Below are 23,930 nucleotides of genomic sequence, written 5' to 3' on the forward strand. Positions count from 1 at the left end.
TAATCAAACCCTAGAATTCAAATATAAGGCATAATAATCATCAACTCATAATCTTTCAATATTCACCATAAAATCTTGCCTTGAATCCAAAAATCCAACTTGTTTCCAACATAAGGTAAAGAAAGAAGAACAACCTAACACTTTACCTCTTTGGCTTTCCAATCAAGATGAAACTTAATCCACTCACCAGATCTTCTCCCTTTTCCAAGCTCAAGCAAAGGTTGGTGGAAACCCCAAGCTATCTTCTTCCTTTCCCCTCAAAGTCCAAGCAAAATTGAAGCTAGTTGAAATGGATCTTTTTCTTCCCTATTTCTCCTCAAGCTCATAGCCCTCTTTCTCTTTTTTTCTCTTGGTTTTTATTTTGTTTGGTCTTAAGTTAAGAAAGGAAAGAAAATGGTAAGACAAGATTGGTCAAACGTGTCTCATAACAAAAACTTGGTCCCTACTTCGCCAAGTGTCACTTCCTTGTGATTTCTAGCTTCCAATTTCTCTAATCTTTTTCTCTTGTGTTGGTTTATTAGGTTTAAAACAAGTAATTAAAGGATAATTGGTAAGAAAGCATGGTCAAAGTAGGATTAAGGCTTGATCAAAGAAGTTAACACTTGATGGCTATGGTGACACATGTCACCATCTCGATGTTTCGAACTCCAAGTATCCTACCTCTTCGTTATTGCACTAAACCCTCTCTTTTTTTCCCAAAAGTTCCTTTCACACCCCACAAAAAGAAAATCGCATTTTCCCCCACTAAACTCCCAAATGTAAAATTTAATAAAAACATTAAGACAAAATCATTATCAAATCGATAAATAAACAAATAGATAACCAAATGAATAAAATTGCAAGGTAAGTCTATCTTTACTTGTCAAACATATGTGAGTTGTCAAGAGGTATTCTAACAATTGCCCCTCACTTCTATATTCTCATGTTATGTTCCTACTAATTTCTTATTCTAGTGTTAATTTCTATAAATGTTGATCCAACACTAACATAGGGAACATCCAAGTTATTTAATCATAAGAAACAATTAACAAGTAAACACAACACCTTCAATTCTAAAACAAAAGCATGAAATACAGAATAAATTTCAAACGGAGAATTGTTTGAAACCAGTATTATAACAAAAAACCCTATCATCATCCAACTTTTACCTAATTACAGAATTTAGACCCATATCCTTGAAGCTGATTTCACAGGTAAAGACATCATCACAGAATTTGATTTCTATGAGAAGCGAGATTTTCTATTAATGCCTAATGGTATTAAATCAAAGAAATTCTTCAAGGAATATATTGATGTTTCAAAAATATATCTTCAACCTCACAAAACTTCTGAACCTTCTGAACAAATCAATGTCTTCAACGCCCTGATTATTCAACAATCTTGTGCTGAGAATCACAAAGACTTTCTCACAAATGTGACCACTCTCTTTGCAAAAATTCTGACTTCTTTATCAAGTTGCCTTTCAAAAGGAATGAGGATATAAATCCCACTAAAGCCAGCCATCCTAGGATGAATCCTAAGCATTCCAAGTTTGCTGAGAAAGAATGTTCTAAGCTTCTTGAATTTGAACTCATTGAAAAGTTTGATTCCCAGTGGTCTTGTCAAGCTTTTTATGTCAATAAGAGATCTGAACAAGTAAGAAACAAGCTTAGACTTGTTATAAATTATCAGCCATTAAATCAATTTTTAATGGATGATAAATTTCCTATACCTAACAAACTGTCTTTATTTTACAAATCTCAACTGCCAAGTGGTTTCTAAGTTTGATCTAAAGGCTGGTTTTTGCCAACTTGGCATTCAAAGTGAAGATAGATACAAAACTAGATTTTGTATCCCGAATCATCATTTCCAATGGACAGTCATGCCCTTCGGGCTAATAATTGCTCCTTCACTTTTCCAAAAAGCAATGATTCGTATTTTCAAGCCTATTCTCGACTCAGCCTGACATAACTAGGAGTAACTATAGATCCAAATGAATTTCATTCAAAGCTAGACTTTCTTCTATCCTTTCAGACAATCTTTTGGCCCTACTTTCTTTCATGAGATATCACAAGGATTTGAAAATATCCTGAGGGATTATCATTAATTTTATGTAAATTTGACAATTTAACAAGTTTAATCAAATTAGTCATATTTGCTTGAATTAGAATGATAAGTTAACAGAAAAATAAAGAATTTTTGGAGCTAATTTCCTAATAATTAGAAATCATCAATCGCAAGATTTTATTAATGAAACAAGTTACTAACAGTACTGGAGGATGAGAGGGTACAATGATCAAATTCAACATAAAACATGGTCTTAGATTTATATAAAAAATATACTAGGTACTTCAATTTGAAAGGCCAAATCCTTTTTTTCTCATTAATATGTCATCAATATCTAATTTGGAATAGGCCAAAATTTTTGTCAAATAAGGTAATCAATAAAAAATCTTATTTTTTAGAGGGATGATGAAGCATGAGAAGGGAATATAAGTTTTTTCAGTGGGATGATGAAGCATGAGGAGGGAATATATACGTACTAAGAGGATAATCTATGTGTAGAAAAGAATTTCCTTAAATCTAAGGGGGCAATTTAACTAAAGGAGAGAAGTTTGTAAAATTCAAGGGGTGCAAATATGGTACAAACTTAAAAATTTCAAAAAATTTTAAAGTCATTGTATAATTTTATCAAATTTGAGGGTAGGTAATATGTGGCTTTGCCATTGGCTAGATAATTTCTAAACCTTTTAGTTAATTAATTGAAACAATTTAGTAAATTGCTTTAATTATACATTTCTTTTGGTATTCCAAAGTAACAAAGTAAATGTGAAATTTTGACCAAAACTAACAAATTTTTCTTCGATCATAATTGAATGAATACTAATGAGATATGGTAAGATGTGGTACTCACGTTTTACAATTTTGAGAAACTTGGTATAACTTTTAGGACTGGTAAGAACTATTCGAAGATAAATAAAAGTACGTTTAAACAAAATTTGGCTACTCATGATTAGGGCTGCAAACGAATCGAGCGGCTCGCGACCGGCTCGAGTCGAGGTCGAGTTGGCTCGAGTCGAAATCGAGCTCGAACTCGAGCTCAAGATATTAAACTCGTTAGCTCGCGAGATCGAGTATATATATATATATATATATTTTTTATTTTAAGTATATATTTTTTACTTTAAGTATATATATATATATATTTATTTTAATAGTAAAATTACATAGATATCGTTAATATTTTATTATTTATTAAGAAAAAAATATTATTTTATTTATTTTTTAAAAATAAAAATAATTATTTTTTATTTTTTTCGAGCTCGAGTTCGAGTTCGAGTTCATTAAAATTATGTCAAGACTCGGCTCGATTAGGCCAAAACTTGACTCGACTCGACTCGTTTGCAGCCCTACTTATGATGAAAATTTTTCTCGTTGTATTAAAAAATAATGAACAATACTATATTTATAATTCAAATAAACATAGAAACTTTAAAATTTCACAAAACTCTATCTAAAATAGGGAATGAAGCCAACATTTTGTTCAAACCGAAGGCAAAAAAGAAGTTGCACGATTTGGTGCAAAAAAAAACCAAAAGAAAAAAGAAAAATAAGTTAATAACCGACGTATATTATAATCTTGTTTGGATAGTAGATTATTTGAAATAATTATGGTGTGATTTGTGTTGGATGAAAAAGTTATTTAAAGGGATAATATCAGAAACCTCCCCTAAGATTTCTCTTAATATCATCAGTACAGTCAAAGTTTTAAAAATATCACTTACCTCTCTTACTTTTGTTATTTCTGTAACATAATTTTTAAAAACCCTAAACTACCCTTACGCTTGCTAAATAAAAATATTTCTAAACCACTTTATTTACTTCAAAAAAATCATCACCTCAAAAATAATCTCTTGTAGTACTACCACATCACAATGTTATACCCCATAAAATATAATTTTGAAAAATTAAAAAGATATTTAAAAAGAAATACATTTGCATCAATTTAATTCTATATGCTCAAAACCGATTTCTTATGAATTTTTATTTTTTTCCAACGTCTTCTCAACCCTTACTCAAACCATAAAACTGTACCAATCATTATAAAAATCAACTCAAAATAAGCAAATAAATCATGTCCCACTTTGGATAGAGTATTATTTGGAATAATTATTGCATTATTTTTTGTAATGTGATGTATGTAAGATAAAAAGATAGTTGCAAATATAAAAATGTGGGTTGGGAAATGTATTTATGATACAAGCGAAATATTATTTGGAATAGAAAAAAGGGGATAATTGCAAAAACCTCCCATAAAAGCGAAATATTACAAGCGAAAACAACTTGAGGGGAAAGGAAAAAAGGGATAATTGCAGAAACCTCCCATAAGGTTTCTAATAGTTGCACTCACCTCCCGTACAATTTTAAAAATAGCACTAAGCTCCTCTGAACTTAATGTTTTAATAGTAGATTCAACCCATATCAGAGAAAGTACAATTAAAAAAGTATTTTGAGAAGTGAGATAATACTTTTGTTCCATTTATACGCTTTTTACCTCTTATGAGGTTATATTAGTAAAAGAATGAAAAACATTAAAAGTTGAAAATAATTAGTGAAACTTAAGAGGATATAAGTGCAAAAAGAATAAGTGTAGCAATAACAACTAGAAAAAGCAACAAACATATGTTTAGAAATCTCAATTTCTAAAGCATATAAAGTGTACAACCAACTCAAAAAACTTTCCTTTAATAGTGTGTGTAGAAACTTCTTAAAAACCAACAGAGTAATTTTTTTTTTTTTTTGGTTAGTTTGCTAGCTAAAAGTGAAGTAGTGGTGCCACAAGAATGGCCTCATCAAGCCACAGGGAAAAAAATGGAATTCACCAAAGTGGCAAAGTCACAACAACCAAATGCCATAATTAACACACTACTTATCATCAATTTGATAATTACTTTGATGATCATTGTTGTTGTACCTTTATTTCTGCTTTCTTTCTCCTTTCATTTCATGAATGTTTAAGATGAAGTGAGATCAACCAAAATCACTGGAGTTTATTTTCTTATAGAGTCTTGTTTGGAGGTTTTTTTCCCTGCATTTTTCATGCTTTTGCTTCTCTTCTACGCATATAATATATGACTTGAATTGTTCTATCAAGTGCTGTCAATCACAAAATGGTGCCATGTTGGAGTATCAATTGGCGCTATTTTGTGGCACCATTTTGTCAGTGCACTTGTAGTACCTAATCAGACAAGAAATAATGGTTAATTTTATTTAATTAGTTATCATGAACTTGTTTATTGTCTTAATTTTTTTGTCCAAAATTTGTTCACTAACAACCTTAAATTCTTAGGGTATAGAAGTAAATTCACTCTATCTTAGCTATAGGCCTCGAATTCATGTTAGGAGAGGTCGGTGCTATTTTTGAAACCTTAGAACAGTTGAGTGCAATTGTTAGAAATCTCGAAGTTTCTGCAATTATCCCAAGAAAAAATTACGAAACCAAACACACAGATCCCCTGATTTCCGACAGCTTCCTCGCGAATCTCCAGATCACACGTCGATTTGGCTGACAGGTCGTATTTCTTTCACCCTACCTTTCACTCTACACAACAGAAAGCCACATCCCGGTCCTCTTTTTCTCCCGGTCTCTCACTTGCTAGTATCTAACGATGCATCATTGCTCTACGGTCTAGTGCAGTCGAACAAGAGTTTTCTCCAACTCTCTGCTAAAAGGTAGGTTCTCTCTCTCTCTCTCTCTCTCTCTCCTATTTCTTTCTAATTTTTTCCCAATATTTTGCCCTAATCCTTCCTTTTTATTTTCTGAAAATTTCTGTCCTAATTCTTTCGGAATCTTTTCAGTTTTGGGTGCAATCACCTCCTGTATGGTTATTTACATGATCGATTATTTCATTTGCCCAATTTTGTTGCCCAAATTATTTTTCATTTTAGCTGAAAGTTTTTGCTCAATTCTTCTGCGATGGGTTGAGTTTTAATACTAGGGTTAACTGTTAAAATTTAGAAGTTGAAGGATATGCTAAGTGTTCACGAAAGAATCAAAGACAGGTTAATTGGGGCAGAACAGGAAATAATTACCCTGAACCTGATTGAGTTGGCTGGGTATTCATCATGTGGAGGGAATCTTGACTTGAATTCTCCTCTGGTTATTCATTTTTGTAGACTTTCTAGTTGGTGTTGTGCGCTTGGAGATATATAATTGTGGGATTAGGTTAAATTAAAGAAAAGAGAAAGGACAAAAGGAAGAAAGAAAGTGATGTAAACAAAAAATCCCCTGAAGTTAGAGTGCCAATTTGAGTCAGTCGAGTTATAGAGTAGGAGATAAGCTCTCTTCTCTCTTTCTGTCCGTCTATCTCTAAACAGTAGTAAAATTTTTCCTTACCAGACCCTCTCCAGTCTCCAGTGTCCAGTCCTTTTTGGCTGTTGACCATTGAACTAAGAAATTTGTGTGGTCACCTGCCTCTCGCTGTAAAACACTGTCCTCCCAACTCCTCCTCCATTCCCCTAGCTATTTGCTGAGAGATTGTGGCTTTTGTGTACAAGAATAAGTATATATAGTGGTGGTAAATAAGTATATAGCTTTTATTAGGATCTTTTCTTTTGGCAAATGCTTCAAAACATATAATCATCTGGCATAATTTTTTTATGGAAGTTCAACTTCAGCTTGATAATTTCAATAATTACTTCAAAATGATATGTACTATATTCTGTTTTGCCTCGGATATAATCTGTATAATTCTTTCTATTGCCAGGACCATCAATGTAATTTTAAACCCAGGTATATTAATACTCAAACAGCTTGACTTTTTCTACTTTATCAGATTAACTTCCTCAAAGTTTAGGTCATTCATAATGTAAGCAGGATGATAATCTAGCAATATTACTTTTGAATTTGCTGAACATCAATAATATATAAATAGTTGTTAGGCTTGTTTTGACCTAGTTTTTTTAATGCTCCTCCAGCTGCCGTTGGTCCCTTCAAGTTTGTCTTAAATTCAGTACTTGATCTAATGCTTTTGTCCTTATGCATCATCCAAACATGACATATTCAATGTCTTATTGATGGTGCATCACATGTTGGCCTATAAGTGCTGAAAACAACTGTTGTAGTAATCTGAACTTTCAATTTACACCACTAAAAACTGAATGCTAGTACATTTGGTGGCTTTTTTCCAGGAACATGGTTCTGTTTAAACATGCGTTTGTATGGCTGAATTGTGAATAAAGAAATTTGTTTCATGTGCCTAAGAGTAGCAAAGATGAATTACCAATGTTGATCTCTGTCCTTGCCAATGGCATTTGATATTTCATTTGGGGGACCATGGTAAATGTAATGATAATATATTTTGTTCTTTTGGTTCATTATTTGACACAAAGGGTCTTGCAAGATCAGATTTAATACTTACTGCTTAGTGGTTTAATACTTGTTACTGCTTTTACTATTTGATGATAGCAATTCTTACTAAGGGTCTTAAAACAATGCAGTTATCATATTAAGTTTGGAATGTATAGCTTAGAAATTGACTGTTGCCTGTATTAAGCTAGTTGAATCTGTTTTAATACAACAACTGTCCCAGCTCACTCAAACCAGACTTGAACCCACCTTGGATACAACAAAATAATAGTGACGTAATTTTCCATCAAGAGTTGTTGAGTGAAATCTGGGATTAAGAGTTATAAAAAGGTGAAGAGTTAATTAATGAAGAAAATTTAAAAACTTAAATCCTGATTATTTCATAATTATTAGCTTGGCCAGATTACATACAAGTTTAGATGTTTTCTTTGGACTTTAAAAAAAGCTTGAAAAAGTTGTAAGGTTTGAACTTTGAACTAGTTTGGAGCCACCACCGAACGGAAAAAAAGGCACTCTTCCAAAGATAAGAAACTCCTACAATATAGAGAAAAAGGTTAATTATGTCGTATTCAACCTATCATATATTTGATTGGGTGAATGCTAACATTTGGTATTTCATGAATTGTGTGAAAGTTGTATCCTGCTTACGTATTTCACGTATTGTGGTTCTTGCATATAAGAATGAGTATATAGAGTGTTAGTAAATAAGTATATAGCTTTTATTAGGATCTTTTGTTTTGGTAAATACTATGCTATGGAAGCATGGTTCATATTCCACCATAAACGGTTCATGTATTACAAAGAGATAAAGTTATCATGCAACAGATTCCATCTAATTCAACACATGTTGGATGCTTATTCACTACATTCTTCTGTATTTGACTTCTTACTTTCTCTTGGCCACTAATTTATGGACACCTAAAAATCTGATGACATCCCATAATATTACTGAAAGCTGAACCCTCACTTGTCTTTTCTCTCTCTTCTCTCCCCTGTTGTTGGGTGTTCATCTTGCAAAGGGTGGATTTTCTCTGGACAACAGCTTCGGATATTGAGTAAGTTTCTTACTTTTACTCTTTTGAATTGTTACTGTTTTTTTTTTAATATTCTTCTGAATTGTTGTTCTTTAGTTTGGTCTTATGTAACTTATGGAGATTGACCAAAAGTTAGCTTTTGCTGTTTGTTTGATATGGGGAAAATATAGAATTTCCTGCTTTTCAGGATCAGTGATGAAAAAGGTGGGTCCTCCAATGAAAAAGAGAATGACCCTTTTTGGATTAACTGGGGATATTTCCCTGGATTACATTTTCCTGAAATAAAGATGATTTTGTGGCTATATTCCCTTTAAATTGGTTATTGCCCCCCTTTTTTTTCCAATGACAATTTTGCAGAGTTATTGATTGCCGGCTACAGTTTGTTTTGATTAGTAAGGAATCATTGGAGATATAGATAGATAAACGTTTGTTTTCCAATGCTTATGACAATAATGTTTAAAGGGCCTGTATCAAGTATCAAAATAAGATGATATTCAATAATCAAGGTGGTAAATTAGTAACCACTCATATAGTATGATTAATCTGTGTTCATATAAATTTGATTAGTCTATGCTAGGGAAGGTAAAATGGTTTTAAGCTGGGTAATGAATTGTTTACGGCATGCATTGCTTTCTTCTGAATCAAAATAGACCAACTTCTATGTGGCATTTATGCATTTGATATGAATATTTTTTCTTGGTGTTCATATTCTGCAAGGTAGCAAGCTCACCCATTTCCTTTTTCATTTTGGATTTGTTTTTCGAGGAGTTCCATTTTTTTTGTATTTTCAAAGATGTGTTCGTATTTTAAAGCCATGAATATACTGCTGTGCAACATACATACCATTTCAAAGTCTGGAGTTTGATTATTATCCTTAAATAGTATTTGATGGTTACCAATTGAGCTGCGTTGTATTTTCTGTTAGAAGCATTTTTTAGATCTTTAATTTTCTTAGAGATGTAATTGAAAAAAGTTTTTTCTTTAAGTGGAGTTTGAGGTGGATGTTGATGTCAACGGTGAGGTGGTTGGGAGTTCTGTGGATATTGATGGCAGGACCGATGATGAAAATGCTACTGCAGGAAGCCCTGTTGATGGGGTGCTTCAACATTGCCCGGATGTAAAGGTGGATCAACATGTTTCCAGAAGGGAAATAGTTGAACTAGAAGAGACGCAAGCTGTCAATAGTTTGGTTTCCAATGATGAACCTTATGTAGGCCAGGAATTTGAGTCTGAAGCAGCGGCACATGCATTTTACAATTCATATGCTACAAGAGTGGGTTTTATAATACGTGTGAGCAAGCTTTCTCGATCAAGGCGTGATGGATCTGCTATTGGCCGGGCACTTGTCTGCAATAAAGAGGGCTTTCGAATGCCTGACAAGCGTGAAAAGATTGTAAGGCAAAGGGCAGAAACAAGGGTCGGTTGCCGAGCCATGATTTTAGTTAGAAAAATAAGCTCTGGAAGATGGGTTGTTACGAAATTTGTTAAGGAACATACTCATCCGTTAAATCCTGGAAAAGGCCGGAAGGATTTAATCTACGACCAATATCCGGTTAGTACCTTTATGTTTTTCCTTTTTTTTTTTTGAATTTTTGCTTTTGTCCAGCAATAAAATGCAATGCCTTGCATTTCAAATAATAGAGGGTTTTCAATTTTTATGGCTTAGTCTCTGAATTTTGAGTTTCAATGTTTGGAGGAATTGTTCCACACTTTGATACACTTTGTAGTGAGTAATGTCCAGCATTTGGTGTTAGAACATAGAGAGATGTACATAAAGATGAGCACACATATTCATGGATGTATGCATGCTTATATTGATATTTTTGTGTTATATGCACAAGGAAAATTTTGATGACATGTCTGTGCATTTTTTTGGTTTTCTGGTCTTACTTCTGAATTCAAACATGAAAGGAGGCTTTGTCCTCAATAAAGCCATAAAGGCAAACTCTTAACCTTAGTCCTGGGATAATGTTGTCAGCTTTTTAAGATAAATGCAGGTTTCCTGTGGAGATAAGTTTGTATTTGAATAAAATTTGAGATATTCCAAATGGTTGATCTATGGGACATAATTCGGGGGCCAAGATGGAGCCGGTGGTTTGGGAGAAAAACCTACATAATCGATGGTTTGGTGGGCGGGTCCTAGTGTCTAGATTTGAAGTCTGAGCAAATCTTTGATGTTGATCTAGATGAGAGGATGATGTTATTTTTACTTTCTTTATGTACATCTTTAGAACTTAAAAAAGAAAAGTAATTTTTAAACACTGTGCAACTTAATGATCTTGAAACCTGTCGGGACAAAATAAATTTAGTGAAGAATAGGATTTATATGTTGTTGGCAATGCTATCACAATAAGTGATGCAACACTGGTGAAACGCAAAATGGAATTCTGTTGCAAAAATCTCCTCAATTACAATGCTTCATTTCTGGTCTTGAATCCTTGTGTTTATGGACGTTGGAAGTGAAAGATTTGAGTTAGAACCCCTCTGATGCAGGATGCATACGCGAGCATACGCGAGAACTTGCTAGAACCCCAAATGATATATCATTTGAGTTAGAACCCCAAATGATATATTTTCTAACTTGCTGCTTAGAATTTCTAGAAAAAGGCAGATCTTCCTTGCTCATTTTCTTTGCATTTCAGGTTATTTTGATCTAGTGATTGGTAATGTACCGTTAGAACTGTTAGGCAAGAAGAATATTCTCGTAATTTCAGCAATAGGTTCTTGTAAGCATCAAAGTTTCAAGTGTAGAGTCAAAATTGGTGGCTGCCTCCTCTGAAGTAGTCATATCCAATTGGGTTTCTTTTACTAGAATATTTGGATTAACATTTTCAGCAATAGTTGGATGTTTTGGATATACAGTTTTCTCAGTCAAACTTTGTTTGAAGACTAGCAGTTTTCTTGGTCCTTGACTGGTTTTGAAGAATAGCTCTTTCTTAGATACTCTGTTTCCTTAACCCTGTATATGTTATAGTAGCGTTATGAGGTTGGGAATGAATTGAATTTGTTCCGTTGCCTTTTTTTTTTGGGAGAATTGAGGGCAACCTAAGCTTGGCTGGTTAGCCATGATGAGATCTAGGTGGAAAGCCTAAAATGGCTACTTCCTGCTACTCTTGCTCTCTATCTCAGATCCTTAGGTTTTTGCTTCTATAATCAGATGCTCTGAAGAGTTTTATATTCAGATCTTGTCTGCCAGCTTTTAGGTGCTGCTTCATACTTTGACCTATCAATTCTATGTGCTTATTATAGGGGTAACGAAATAAATAATGGCAAAATTTGATTGCATTTTTTTTTTTATGTTTTTGGGGTTGGGGTTTGAACACATCAATTTATTCCCTAGACAAACTGTTTATGTGGCCTGAGGAGAGTAGATGCAGGAGAAGTTCTATGAGATAAGAAGGATAAAGGTAGATGAGGATAAAATCCAAAATAAGTTACAATTGATCAGGATGAGAAGATAAGGTTTTAATGACAGTTAGGCTTTATTGCAATGTAACTTGCAATAAGATTCGGATGAGAGATAAGACTGTACACTGAAACTTCAGGTATATAGATGTCACTGCATATTTGTCTTTCTAAAAACATTTACATCTTATATAGAACCCGTTGCTCTGTTACTTTGTTCATCACTGGAAGTTCTATTCCTCCGTCTAGCACTTCCACCTGGGTCGTCAGCAGAGGGGACAGTGGTCAGGTAGCATCTGATATTTGATAACTATGATGCTGAAACCTCTAGTGTCTTTATCTGGGTATCTAGTTTTATGTGAGTGCTTGTGCTGTATCTTCTGTTACTGCACTGGTTGCATACCTAAGATTCTTTTTTGTTGCTGTGCACTCAGTGCTAGCTAGCTGCTGTTGTCCTAGAAGGTTAATGCCTTGCATTCTGAGGCTTGATTGGGGTAAATCACCTGAATTAGATCAACCTGCCTGATGATGAAAGGCTTCGAGAGCTAGTTACATTAGTCTTTTAGCGAGAATAGTGTAAATGTGTTTTCAGTAGTACGTCCCATATTCTGTAACATGCATATAATTCTTAAATTTACCAGCCTTTGCTTTTCCCCGTCTAGTTTCACTTAAAAGGAATACTATGCCTGGTTCATGAATCATACAACATTCTTTCTTTCTGTGTGCTTGAGTTTCTCCACTCCCCCCCTCCCTCTTGGTGCTCTTTTATGGCTTCCGTAGCAGCATAATTTTTCTGAAATATGTAATCTTCACCTCCAAGTATTTTACTTTTTGCCTCTTAGTCTGCATGTCTTATTCAGCAAACATGACCTGGCTTTGGCTGTGCATGATTTTGTAGTAAAATGTTGATAGATGTGGCCTTTCAGCTTTCCTCAGGTTCGCTGTTTTCAGAATTTGTCAAGAGTATTTTCTTCTCGGTCGTATTGACCCTTTATAATGTAGAAGTATTGTGTGAGTTCACTTTAAACAGTGTCAATTTCATGTTACTTAAATGTGCTTGTTGAAAAGGGATGTCATTTCGTTTTAAAGTTCATTTATCTTGTAGAATGTTTGGTTATTGTTGTAAAGGTCCAGTGTGCCTTTTAGTTTTAGCACATTCACGTCTATATCTCACTAATTATTCTTCTTTATCTCTTCTCTAGAATGAGCATGATAAAATTCGGGAACTTTCACAACAACTGGCTGTTGAGAAAAAGCGAGCTGCGACCTATAAAAGACACTTGGAAATGATTTTTGAGCACATTGAGGAGCACAATCTATCTCTTTCTAAGAAGATCCAGGATGTTGTAAATAATGTGAGGGAAATAGAGTCTAAAGAGCATCAGAGTCATAGATAGTTTTGAGTATGTAAACTACTTTACATTGGATGGTGTAAAAATAAGCAAAAATTACAGGCCTTGTCTTCAGATGCAATTAGGTGAAAAGGCATTACAACGATTGTAGTTCTGTTACTAAATTATTTGATGTCTTCAGCCCTCAGATTTGGATGTCCCTTGAATGCTGAAACTGGACACTCCTGGTTATTTGTACAATCATGCACATTGTAGGAAAATATTAGATAGACAACACGTTCCTTGTGTCATTTTTGGAGCTTGGGAAATCACAGCAAATTTTCCATCAGACGTGTATGAACTTGTAATGAGATTAACCCATATATATTAGAAGCAGTCGTCTGTTTGTAGTTTGTATATGTTCTTGCATTCATGAACTACTGCTACTATGTGCTTGGCAGTTTAAATGTGTAGATGCTGAGATTTAGAAGTATGTGATTTTGGGAGATGTCATTCTGGTGACGTATATGTTATGTGGTGTTGCATGGTTAATTTTGTCTATCAATATTTTGAGATGGTGATGGACGGTGAGTAGACAGATCCTCCTTTACAAGAGGAAAGCAAATATTTTTCCGGAGTTTGGCCGTTCCAAGAGGAAGCGAATGATGACCGACATTTCCAATTCGCCTGTTCTCACGGTGAAGGACGATGTAACGTGGTACATTGATTCTGTTTTTTCTTCCCAAGACCAAGGAAAATATAATTAGCAAAAACAAACTGATAATCATAATAACTTAAAGGAGAAAAAAAAAACTCGGGAGTTTGTAAATTAACTAAAAATGAACATTTTTGGCTTTTGTTTGGTTAACGCTTAGGGTGTTTTCTTGAAAAGATTTCTTGTGTGTACTTTTTTCCATTGCATATATTTTTACTTAAAATTTTATGCACTCATACATTGCATAAAACTCTATCAATAAATGCAATTGTATCTATTCCTCTCTTTCCATCCAAATCAATATTCCTGGTATCAAAATTTTATGACAAATCTCTGTTAGTGCACAATTTTATGAGAAATTTCTGTTAGTGCACAATCTTGTAACGCAAAATTCTTCTTTCTTTTGCCCATTGTAAGCAAGGTGTTTGATAATATGATTAAAAGTATACCACTAAATAATATGATTAAATTTTGTAGAAAGTATATAATGTAAGAGTTCCTCATTCTGAATGGTGTCAATTTCTGGTGACAAAAATCTTCGTTCCCTGCTTTTTCATGGGATTAATCTTCATGTACACCAGTAGGCTGCAAACGAACTAAGTCGACTTCGAGCTGGCTCGAGTCAAAGTCGAGTTCAAAATATTAAGCTCGTTAGGCTCGCGAGCTCGAGTATATATATATATATATAATTTTAATAGTAAAATTACATATATACTTAATATTTTATTATTTATTAAGACAAAATATTATTTTATTTATTTTTTAAAATTAAAATAATTATTTTTTATTTTTCGAACTCGAGTTTTAAATTGTCCGCTCGTCGAGTTCGAGATCGAGTTCGGGTTCAATAAAACTAAATCAAATATCGGTTCGATTAGGTCAAAACTCAATTTAGCTCGGCTCTAAATCTGTGCTATATGTGCAAATTTGAGAGTAAGATTTAAGTTGGGAATATTTGTCATGCATACAAGCTGATGAATGTAACATTGTTAGTGCATAAAATATTAATTCAAAAATTATAATATAATATTGGTATTGATTTCATTAGGAAAAAAATAAAGGGGGCTCACAGGTTCTTAGGTGTTAGTTTTTTCACGAAAGTAAAATTAATTTTTTTTAATTTAGAAAATTGTCTAAATGAAATTATTGTATAATGCGAGTATATGCATTCACATAATAAATTATATATAATGTAGGTGCATCGATCTATTGGAGAGCACCCATTAGGGGAAAAAAATCTAAAAATAAATATAGACAAACTTGCAATTCAATTAAATAACGTGGCTAGAGGTGTATTCATCAGATAACCCTCTAATTCAAATGGACTGGTGTGAAAGTCAATTCTTCAATTGCAAAATGGGTAACGTGATAATATTATTGTTATTGATTTTCAAAACATGACATGTAATTTGGGACATCTAAAAAGTATCATTACCAATAGGCAAATTAGTGATTAATACTAAATAGCTATACTAAGGTGTCCTTAAAAACCTGTTATTCTTGGAAGCACTAAATCAAATTTATTTCGAAAAATTTGTGTGATAGCCAAAAAATCACGAATTTGAAAGTCTGATAGAAGTTAGAACGTCCAATGCACGTTTGGAAACTACCAATTCGTGCATTAAAAGCATCACAGCACTGTTGTTTTGAATTTGACAGTGCAGTAAATTGAATGACTAACAGGGACTCATATGGCGTCGGCCGTGGTCAATTTATTATGGGGATACTTACTCCCATCAAGCTCCTGTACACTGTGCAGCAGCCTCGTCCATGGTCGCTCAAGCCTCAGCTTGATGTGTTCTTGGCTAGTAACCATGTGAGAGATACCTCTGACTTCAGAATTATTGGATGCTGTGGCTCTCTTTCCTTTAGCGTCTATACATAGAGGACAATTTTATTGCAGAGGTGAGTTTTCTTTGCTTGTCCTCATATCAGTTGATCAGTCTTGAAACTCATCAAAACAACCAATCTTGTTGAAATAATACAGGCGATGGACAATGTGAGTTTCCTAGAGTTGGTGTTCAAAAACAGAAGAACCTTTACTTTAGGACTTCGTCCAGGTGTGGACAATGCATTCATCACGTCACTGCTTGTGATTCTTAGTGAAATCAATAACTATTATCCGTACTACTGGTGAAAATTTCTTGTATTTCGTAATTCGGTGGAACGTGAGCCCTTCGGTGTGTGGAACATTTTCTGGTTCTTTTCGTAGCATTGAAAACCAAGATTTCTCCTTAGTTAATCGTAAAGAGACAGGTATTTTTCTTTCTTTAGCGATAGAAATTGACCTGAATGATTAATTACATGACTCTTGCCAAGACTAACGAAAAAGAGTCACCTTGCTTGCGAACTATTAATATTCTAAATCAGTTTTACATATATTTCAAATAAACCATTGTAGAGAAGTTAGAAGCAATTATGTTTCCACAAAGAAAATTGGGTTTTGTACAATGCCAGATAGTGGTGCAAAAAAGTTAATTATTACGTTGCAAAAACATTTTTGCGGCGCTTTTTTGATGCATGGACTACGCAGCATAGGAGTGGCCGTCTCAAAGAAGACGACAACATTTTACGTTGTAGAGCAAACAATTGCGGCACTTTTTTGAATTAAAAGGAAGAGCCACAAACGTATATATGTAGCAATTCTTGTATTTTTTTAAAAAAAAGTATTGTGCTGCAAAATGTGTTTCCATTAATCCCAGCTTCTTGAAGGATTTTTGCGTTTTCCACCGAAACTTGCGTTCTGTGGCAATCTTTTGTTGAAGCTGCATATCAAACTCAAAATAGCAACCAAATTTCAAAAATTTTCAGCATCCATAAACTGCTTCAATACGAGTAAAGTTCATAGAACTCGTAAAATTGCTTTAATACAAGTCAACTTTAAATATTCATAATAAATAGGGTCATATAATGCTCGAATATAAGTTAACTCATAAAATCATAATAACATATTAATAGCAAACATATTGAACTAAATCAACTGCCAATCCTTACAATAGACTTGGTAAAGTAGAGAGTGATAGAGAAGAGGAAATGAAAAAATGTTGTATTAGATAAATTGTGTGTTTACAAGTACATGATGTGCCTTATATAGGTATGGTAAGATATGATAAATGTAATAGTTGTGGTAGTTAATAAATGTTGTAAATACATATGGTTGGTGGATGGTAGAATACACTAGATGCAACATAGAAAACTCTAGAAATATGAGTTAGTTGGTAGCTATATTTACATTTAACATCCCCCCTCAAACTCAAGGTGGTAAAGTGGAGATCAACCTGAGTTTGGGAACGAGAATATGAAACTGTCTTGGTGAATGGGATTTTGTGAAAAGATCCGCAATTTAATTTGCAGACACCACAGGTACCAGAGAAAGAGTTTGTTGCATGAGATGGTGCTAAACAAAATGGTAGTTAATCTCTATGTGTTTCATCCTTTTATGGAAGACGTCATTATGAGCGATTTGAACAGCACTCTTATTATCACAATAGATAGGAGTACTAGCAGAGAATGGAACACCAATGTCATGAAGGAGCCAGTGCAACCATAGAAGCTCAGCAGTAGTATCAGCAAGGGCACAATACTCCGACTCTGAGCTAGATTGAGAAACAACTGATTGCTTCCTGCTTCGCCAAGAGATAAGGGAATCTCCAAGAAAGAAACAGTAACTTGTTGTAGAGCAATGGTCAGTAGGATCATCAGCCCAATCAATATCAGAATATGAGCGTAACTCTAGAGAAGAAGATAAGAAAAAATGCAATCCACGATAGATGGTTCCTTTCACATAGTGCAAGATTTGAAGAACTACAACTTAGTGAGTGGAACGTAGACTTGACATGAATTGGCTCACCAAGTGTACAACATAAGATATATCTGGTGGAGTGATAGTTAAGTAGACTAGACTCCCGACTAACTGACGATACTGAGTAGGGTCACTTAAAAGTTCTCCATCATTTGGACATAACTTGATATTAGTTTCAAGTGGAGTGTCAACAGTTTTGGAATTTATTATACCAGCATGAGAGAGAAGATCTGATGCATACTTGGTTTGGGATAAATAGTAACCCATAGAGGACTTGAAGACCTCAAAACCAAGAAAGTATGAGACTGTCCACAAATTCTTCATCTCAAATTGTGTGCTAAGGAATTCCTTTAAGGTTTGAATTCCTACTCTGTCGTCACCAGTGATTAGCATATCATCCATATAGAGAAGAAGCAGACTAATTCCAGATGAAGATTTTTTGATGAATAATGCGGAATCATATGAGCTGCTAGAAAAGCCAATTTTCCAAGAGTGCCGCCAAAATTTGAATATCAGGCTCGAGGAGCCTGTTTAAGCCCATAGAATGCTTTCTTCAGACGACAGACTTTGTTTGGATGATGATCATAGTCAGGAGGAGGAGACATGTATACTTCCTCAGAAAGATCACCATTGAGAAAAACATTTTTGACATCCATTTGAAAAATATCCCATTGATGAACAATAGCAATAGCAAGCAAGAATCTTACAGATGTGATATGGGCCACAGGAGCAAAAGTTTCTTCATAATCAATCCCATGTTCTTGGGTGAATCCTTTTGTAACCAAACGAGCTTTGTAGCGTTCGACAGAACCACCAAAACTAGTCTTGATTTTGTACACCCATTTGCATCCAACAGCAAACTTTCTTGGAGATAGATCAACCAATTCCCATGTATGTGTTTGAGTGAGAGCCTACAATTCCTCAGCCATTGCTTTCTGCCAAATGGAACTAGAACAAGCCTCTCGATACGTTTGGGGCTCATATAGGGTAGCAAGGGTAGGATAATAATGGTAATCTTTTAAATAAGATAGAGCAACTCTTACTCTGGTTGGCCGACGAGTAGTTAAAGGTGGTGATGATGAAGATTCTACAAAATCTATAGCCTGATCAGCATGGTTAGAAGGGTCATTAGGAGGCTCGGCAGATGAGCTGTCAATACCTGCATCAGATGACTTTTCTTCTGGAAACAGATCTATAAGATTATTAGTAAAAAAAACATGGAGAATTAGATGAGATATGAAATGTAGACATACATGAAAAAGATTTATGCTCCCAAAAGAGAACATGACAAGAGACTCTAAGATGTTTAGCTATAGAATCATAACATCTATACCTCTTGTGTTGAATTCCATAATCTAATAAACAACAGAGTCAGGATCGAGGTTCAAGTTTTGTTCGTTCACGTGGTTGAAGCAGAATGAAACAAGCACTGATGCAGATTCAAATCTCCAAACTCCCACTCTTGAAGAAACAACTTGCACAGGCGGTGGAAGGATCTATCTTGATCAGGTTATGAAACAAAGTTGATGGAAAAAATCTCGATCCTTCTAACCCGTGAAGGTATGAACCTTGAATTTAATTACAACCCATGACTTAACAAGATACTGAACCAAGATTTGTTGGTAGAACGGCGCTACAATTCAATGTGGTCTTGAATTGATAAGCCAAAACTACCAACAAATCTTGGTTCGCTATCTTGTTAAGTTATAGGTCGCGGTTAAATTCAAAGTTCATACCTTCCCGGGTTAGAAGGGTTGAGATTTTTTTCATCAATTTTGTTTCATAACCTGATCAAGATAGATCCTTCCACTACCTGCACAATTCATTTCTTCAAAAGCAGGAGTTTGGAGATTCAAGTTCGCATCAGTTGGTATTAACGTTTTAGCTCTTGATCCAGATTTATATCCTTTTCTTTTTCTTGTTTTCCTCTTTGTTCTTCTACCAAACCCTACCAATTCAAAAAGAAAAACTTTGTTCATCGTTCTAGGGTTTGAATTTTGTGTGATCATCTTTGTTATCCTTTGTTCAATTTGTTTCTCGTTAAGTCATCTTTGTTTGTGTTTTATTGAGTCCAAAAAAAATCGGTGCTGTAACATCATTACTATTCATCGGTACTGTAGCATCGTTACTGTTCATTTGAAATAAAAAAAATTTTTATACCTTGTGTTTGTCTCTTTTTGTACCAAAACTTGTAGTTTGTTGGTGTTTCTCGAAATTCTTGGATTGTATTGTTGTGATTCTTAAAAACCTTGAATCAAAATTTTCAAAATCTTATGATTCTTGAAACCCTAGTTCATCTTCTTAAACTTGGAATTGCGGCTATTCTTGTTTCTTGATTTGAATTGAAAGAAAAAAAGGAGAAAAAAAATTGATCCCTAAAAAAAAAAAGAAGAAACAAGTTCTTGAAGGGATCATAGTCTTGAATTTGGAAACAAGAAAATAGTCTTGAATTTGGAAGTCTAATTTGACTTGGATTGTTGCCAAAATCTAGTCACATAAATCCTTGTCCAATTTGGTTTGTTAAGCTGCTTGACACACTTAAGAAAGCTCCTTAAAATAACTTCTTGCTTTCCAAAAGTAAATCCAAGAATCAATTGATCTGAGCTTCCAAATTCTAGCCAAGTACAATTGGGTAGTCTCTAAGTTTCTAAATTTCTGCCGAGTCTCTGTTTTATTAATTGTAGCCATTTGTTTCTTCTGTTCTTGTATAACTTCTTCCATCTTTGAGTCATTTTTTGAATTTATTTGAGTCAAGTCTAATCAACTCCTAACCATTTGTCTTAAAAATCCTAGCCATTGCCACTGTGTTGATTAAATTGTTAAGTCAAAACTTGAACAAAAGAGACACGACTCACTTTGTATTAAGGGACGTTCCCAAAGAACAAAAAAAGAGAAACTCTCAAATTTTATTCATAATCTCCTTACTTTGAAAAGTTACATAAAGTTGGCTATTTATAGTCTTATATGACTCAAAAAACCTACTCAAACTTGAAAACAATTTAACTACTTTCCTAACCCTGACTCGACTAGAATAGAAAACTAACTAACTCAAATTGTTTCAATAATGGTTCGCATGACCTATAGCCATTTATTCAACCAAACTAACAACTTGATTAACTAATTAACCACCTAATATTTGCTGAAAATAAGAAACACAAATCACTGAAATTTTCCAAGCAAACGACACATAATAGTTATAAGCTAAAATAATGACAGAATATGGAGAGCTACTCTAAACTAAGGAAGGGATCCCGATTTGTTGAGATTCAAAGGATCAACCACTCTTTTATCTTGAATCATCTTTAGAATTTAACGCTATTGATCACATGTTCGTATCAAGCACAACCAAATACTTTGAGAGCTTGATAATTTGGACGTGTGCCATATAAACGCTCATAGGGAGACTGATTTTGGATTGCATTTTTATTCATTTTAAGTTTCATTTATTTTATTTAATTTTTTATGATTATTTGAGAGGCATTAAAATGCCAAATTGTAATAGATAGGTGCTATTTAGCTAGCTTATATAATAGATAGGTTTTAATTTTAGCTAAACATGTATTTAGTTAGATAAATGTAATAGTTAGGTTATTATTTTTAAAGTTCCCCCCTTAGATTGTAATTAGGGCCCCGAATGTAATAGTTAAACTTTTATTTGCGTTTATTTGTTTGTGTGCTTGCATGCTTGTATGTTTACGTGTTTATTCGTTTTCATTAGGATTTTGCATCTAGATGTTATGCTTATGTGTTATGTGTTCTATGTGCTTTATGTGTTTACTTGCTTTAATTATGTTTATATGATTTATTTAGTTATATTAAATGCAAGACATTACCACAGTAGTCCAATGCTAGTTGTGGCATTTCCCCTCGATTTTTCGCTAGTCCAACGCTAGTGAAGACTTGAAGAAATGAGCTAGACCAATGCTAGACCATTTAGGCCCTTTTTGCGCTAAAATTCATACTTTGCGTGACATTCATCGCATTTCATACATATTTTTCATTTTTAAGATATTTTCTCATCTTGCAAGATATCTCTTATATATTACCTCCCTTATTCCTATGTGTGCAAAACATGACATTTAAACTTGCATTCCATTTAGGAAATTAGAAATATGTAAGTTCATTTACATGATTAGGTAGAAGATGTAGACACCAAAAATTTCAATTTTATTTAATTCAATTTTAGCTTTATTTATTATTTATTTTTATAAGTTTGTAAAATGATAGTTAGTATTTATTTTTTCTTATTTTTATAAATTAGGTTCATTATTTTTCTTTTTAAGATAGTTTTGCATTAAATTTCTAGGAAAATTCTCACAAAAATTTAAAAATTTGTTTTTAATCCTTTTAAGATTTAATTTCTTTAAAATAAATGAAAATTTTGCAATACAATTTCAACTAGGAAGTAACATTTTTGTTTACTTAAATTGATTTTGAAAAACATAAAATAAATAAATAAATAAACAAAAGAGGATAGACGGAGGCCATGCACAATAGCTAGGTAGGGTGAATGCAAATGAAACAAGTGTCTCTATTTTTCTTTTGACACCACAACCTTCAAAGGATAGGTGGCTATGACATGTGGAGGCTTAGAAAAATTCTAGAAAAAAAAAAAGAGGGAAAGCTGGCAAAGGGAGAGGCCACGGGCAAAAGAAAAAACTTGGAGAGGCTACGGGACAAAAGCAAAAAAAGGAAGGAAAAGAAAGCTAAGGGGGGAGGAAGCTAGAGAAATTTCCAATTTTGTGATGAATTTTAAAAAAATTCTACAAAAGGGGTGATTTTGGCGAAGGAATCCGTCGGAGGGTCTTCGCATTGGCGGAATGCGAGCTCAATAGAGCCCAGAAAATATAAATAAAATTTTTGTGCTTATTTTTTTTCGGAGGCAGAGATTTTTTTGTATTAAAACAAAATGTTTAAAGATCTCGCATTCGCGTTCGTATTCCTTAAAAAAAAAATTTTCGGAGGTCAATAGAGCTCGCATTCGCGGAATGCGAGCTCAATAGAGCTCTCACACTAAGTATAATTTAAATTCTTTTGCTTTTTTTTTGGGAGCTAGAGAATTTTTTCCAGAAAATAGTAAGAGCTAAATACGAGCTCCTAAATGTTTTTTTTTAAAAATTTTTCAAATAGCTCGCATTTGATAAATATGACCTCCAAAAATTGTATTTAATTTTTTGTTAGATTTCGCATTTATAAGTATGACTTTTAGAAAATTAAATTCAAACTTGCTAGAAAAAAAATTTTAAATGAAATTTACGAGCTCAAAAAAATGTAAAATTAAATGTAAATGTTGTTTGTTTTTGTAGAATTTGCCTTTACTAAAATGCTGTCGGTAGTAAAATCTTATTTTAAAATCTCTACTAAAATCTTATATTTCGGAGAAATGTTAGAGAAATTTTATTTAAAAATCTGTAATTAGCAGAGGAATAATTTTTTTTTATTTTAAAACTTGCACATGCCTAAAGTCATCAAATATGTGCTCTAAAAAAAATCATATTCACAAAAATCTTTTTAATATAATTTACTATACATGCATATTTCTTTTATATTAAAAAAAATTGGTAATTGTACGGTTAGAAATACGTTATTTTATTATAATACATTTAAATGGTGGAAAAAGTACACATGCATAGTTCTTTCTATTTCATAGATCAATGTAAAAATAGAATGAAATTGTTAACATGTAAGGTGTTGACTATATTTTATGAATAAAATACTAACTTTTTTTCCTTTTTTATCAAATAAAATTTTTTTTATCAAATTCTAATTTTCCTTTGTTATTAATGAATCGTATTTATTTGTTGACACTGATGAATATTAGTTATAAGAATCTAATAATTAATAGTCATTACTATCTGTTACAATTTCAACTGTAATTTTAGAAATTCCATAACGCAATGTTATTTAAAAAAATTATATAAGTTATTTTTATGAAGTGCATGTTATTTGTTTGGTAGTTGAAAAGGTAAAGAAAAAAAATTAAATCAAATATCTAGCGATTAAATCTTGCGTGTTTTACCTTTTACAATTATTGGCAGGATTACTATTTTGATTAAAAATATAAAGCGAAAATCAAGGCAAATTTATTGTCATGCAAAAATCCTCAAACCCTAAGTGTTAAAGCCGTAAAACACTAAATCGTAAATCTTAGAAACCAAAACCTTGTAAACCCTAAAACATTAAATCAAGGTTGTTGGGTTTATTAAAATCCATTAAAAAATATTTTTGCGGCACGATAGGATTACTATTTTAATTAAAAATCTAAAGTCCTAATCAAGACACACTATTGTCAAAC

General features: G+C 33.2%; 1 protein-coding gene across 1 annotated transcript; it reads left to right on the forward strand.

Annotated features, from left to right (window-relative positions):
- The first annotated feature begins 5,478 nt into the window (after positions 1 to 5,478).
- On the forward strand, positions 5,479 to 13,535 carry LOC113736697 (protein FAR1-RELATED SEQUENCE 5). The gene is made up of 5 exons (XM_027263772.2): positions 5,479 to 5,712; positions 6,747 to 6,772; positions 8,368 to 8,403; positions 9,369 to 9,934; positions 12,990 to 13,535. Coding segments are annotated over exons 3-5 (762 nt in total). The 5' UTR covers positions 5,479 to 5,712; positions 6,747 to 6,772; positions 8,368 to 8,402; the 3' UTR covers positions 13,185 to 13,535.
- The last annotated feature ends 10,395 nt before the right edge of the window (positions 13,536 to 23,930 follow it).

This window comes from Coffea arabica, chromosome 3e, assembly GCF_036785885.1.
Source record: "Coffea arabica cultivar ET-39 chromosome 3e, Coffea Arabica ET-39 HiFi, whole genome shotgun sequence".
Lineage (NCBI taxonomy): Eukaryota > Viridiplantae > Streptophyta > Magnoliopsida > Gentianales > Rubiaceae > Coffea > Coffea arabica.

Excerpts from the sequence above, each read along its gene's own strand:
- LOC113736697 (XM_027263772.2), top strand. Across the intron at positions 9,935-12,989 it reads TAATCTACGACCAATATCCG|AATGAGCATGATAAAATTCG; the intron begins GTTAGTACCTTT and ends TCTCTTCTCTAG.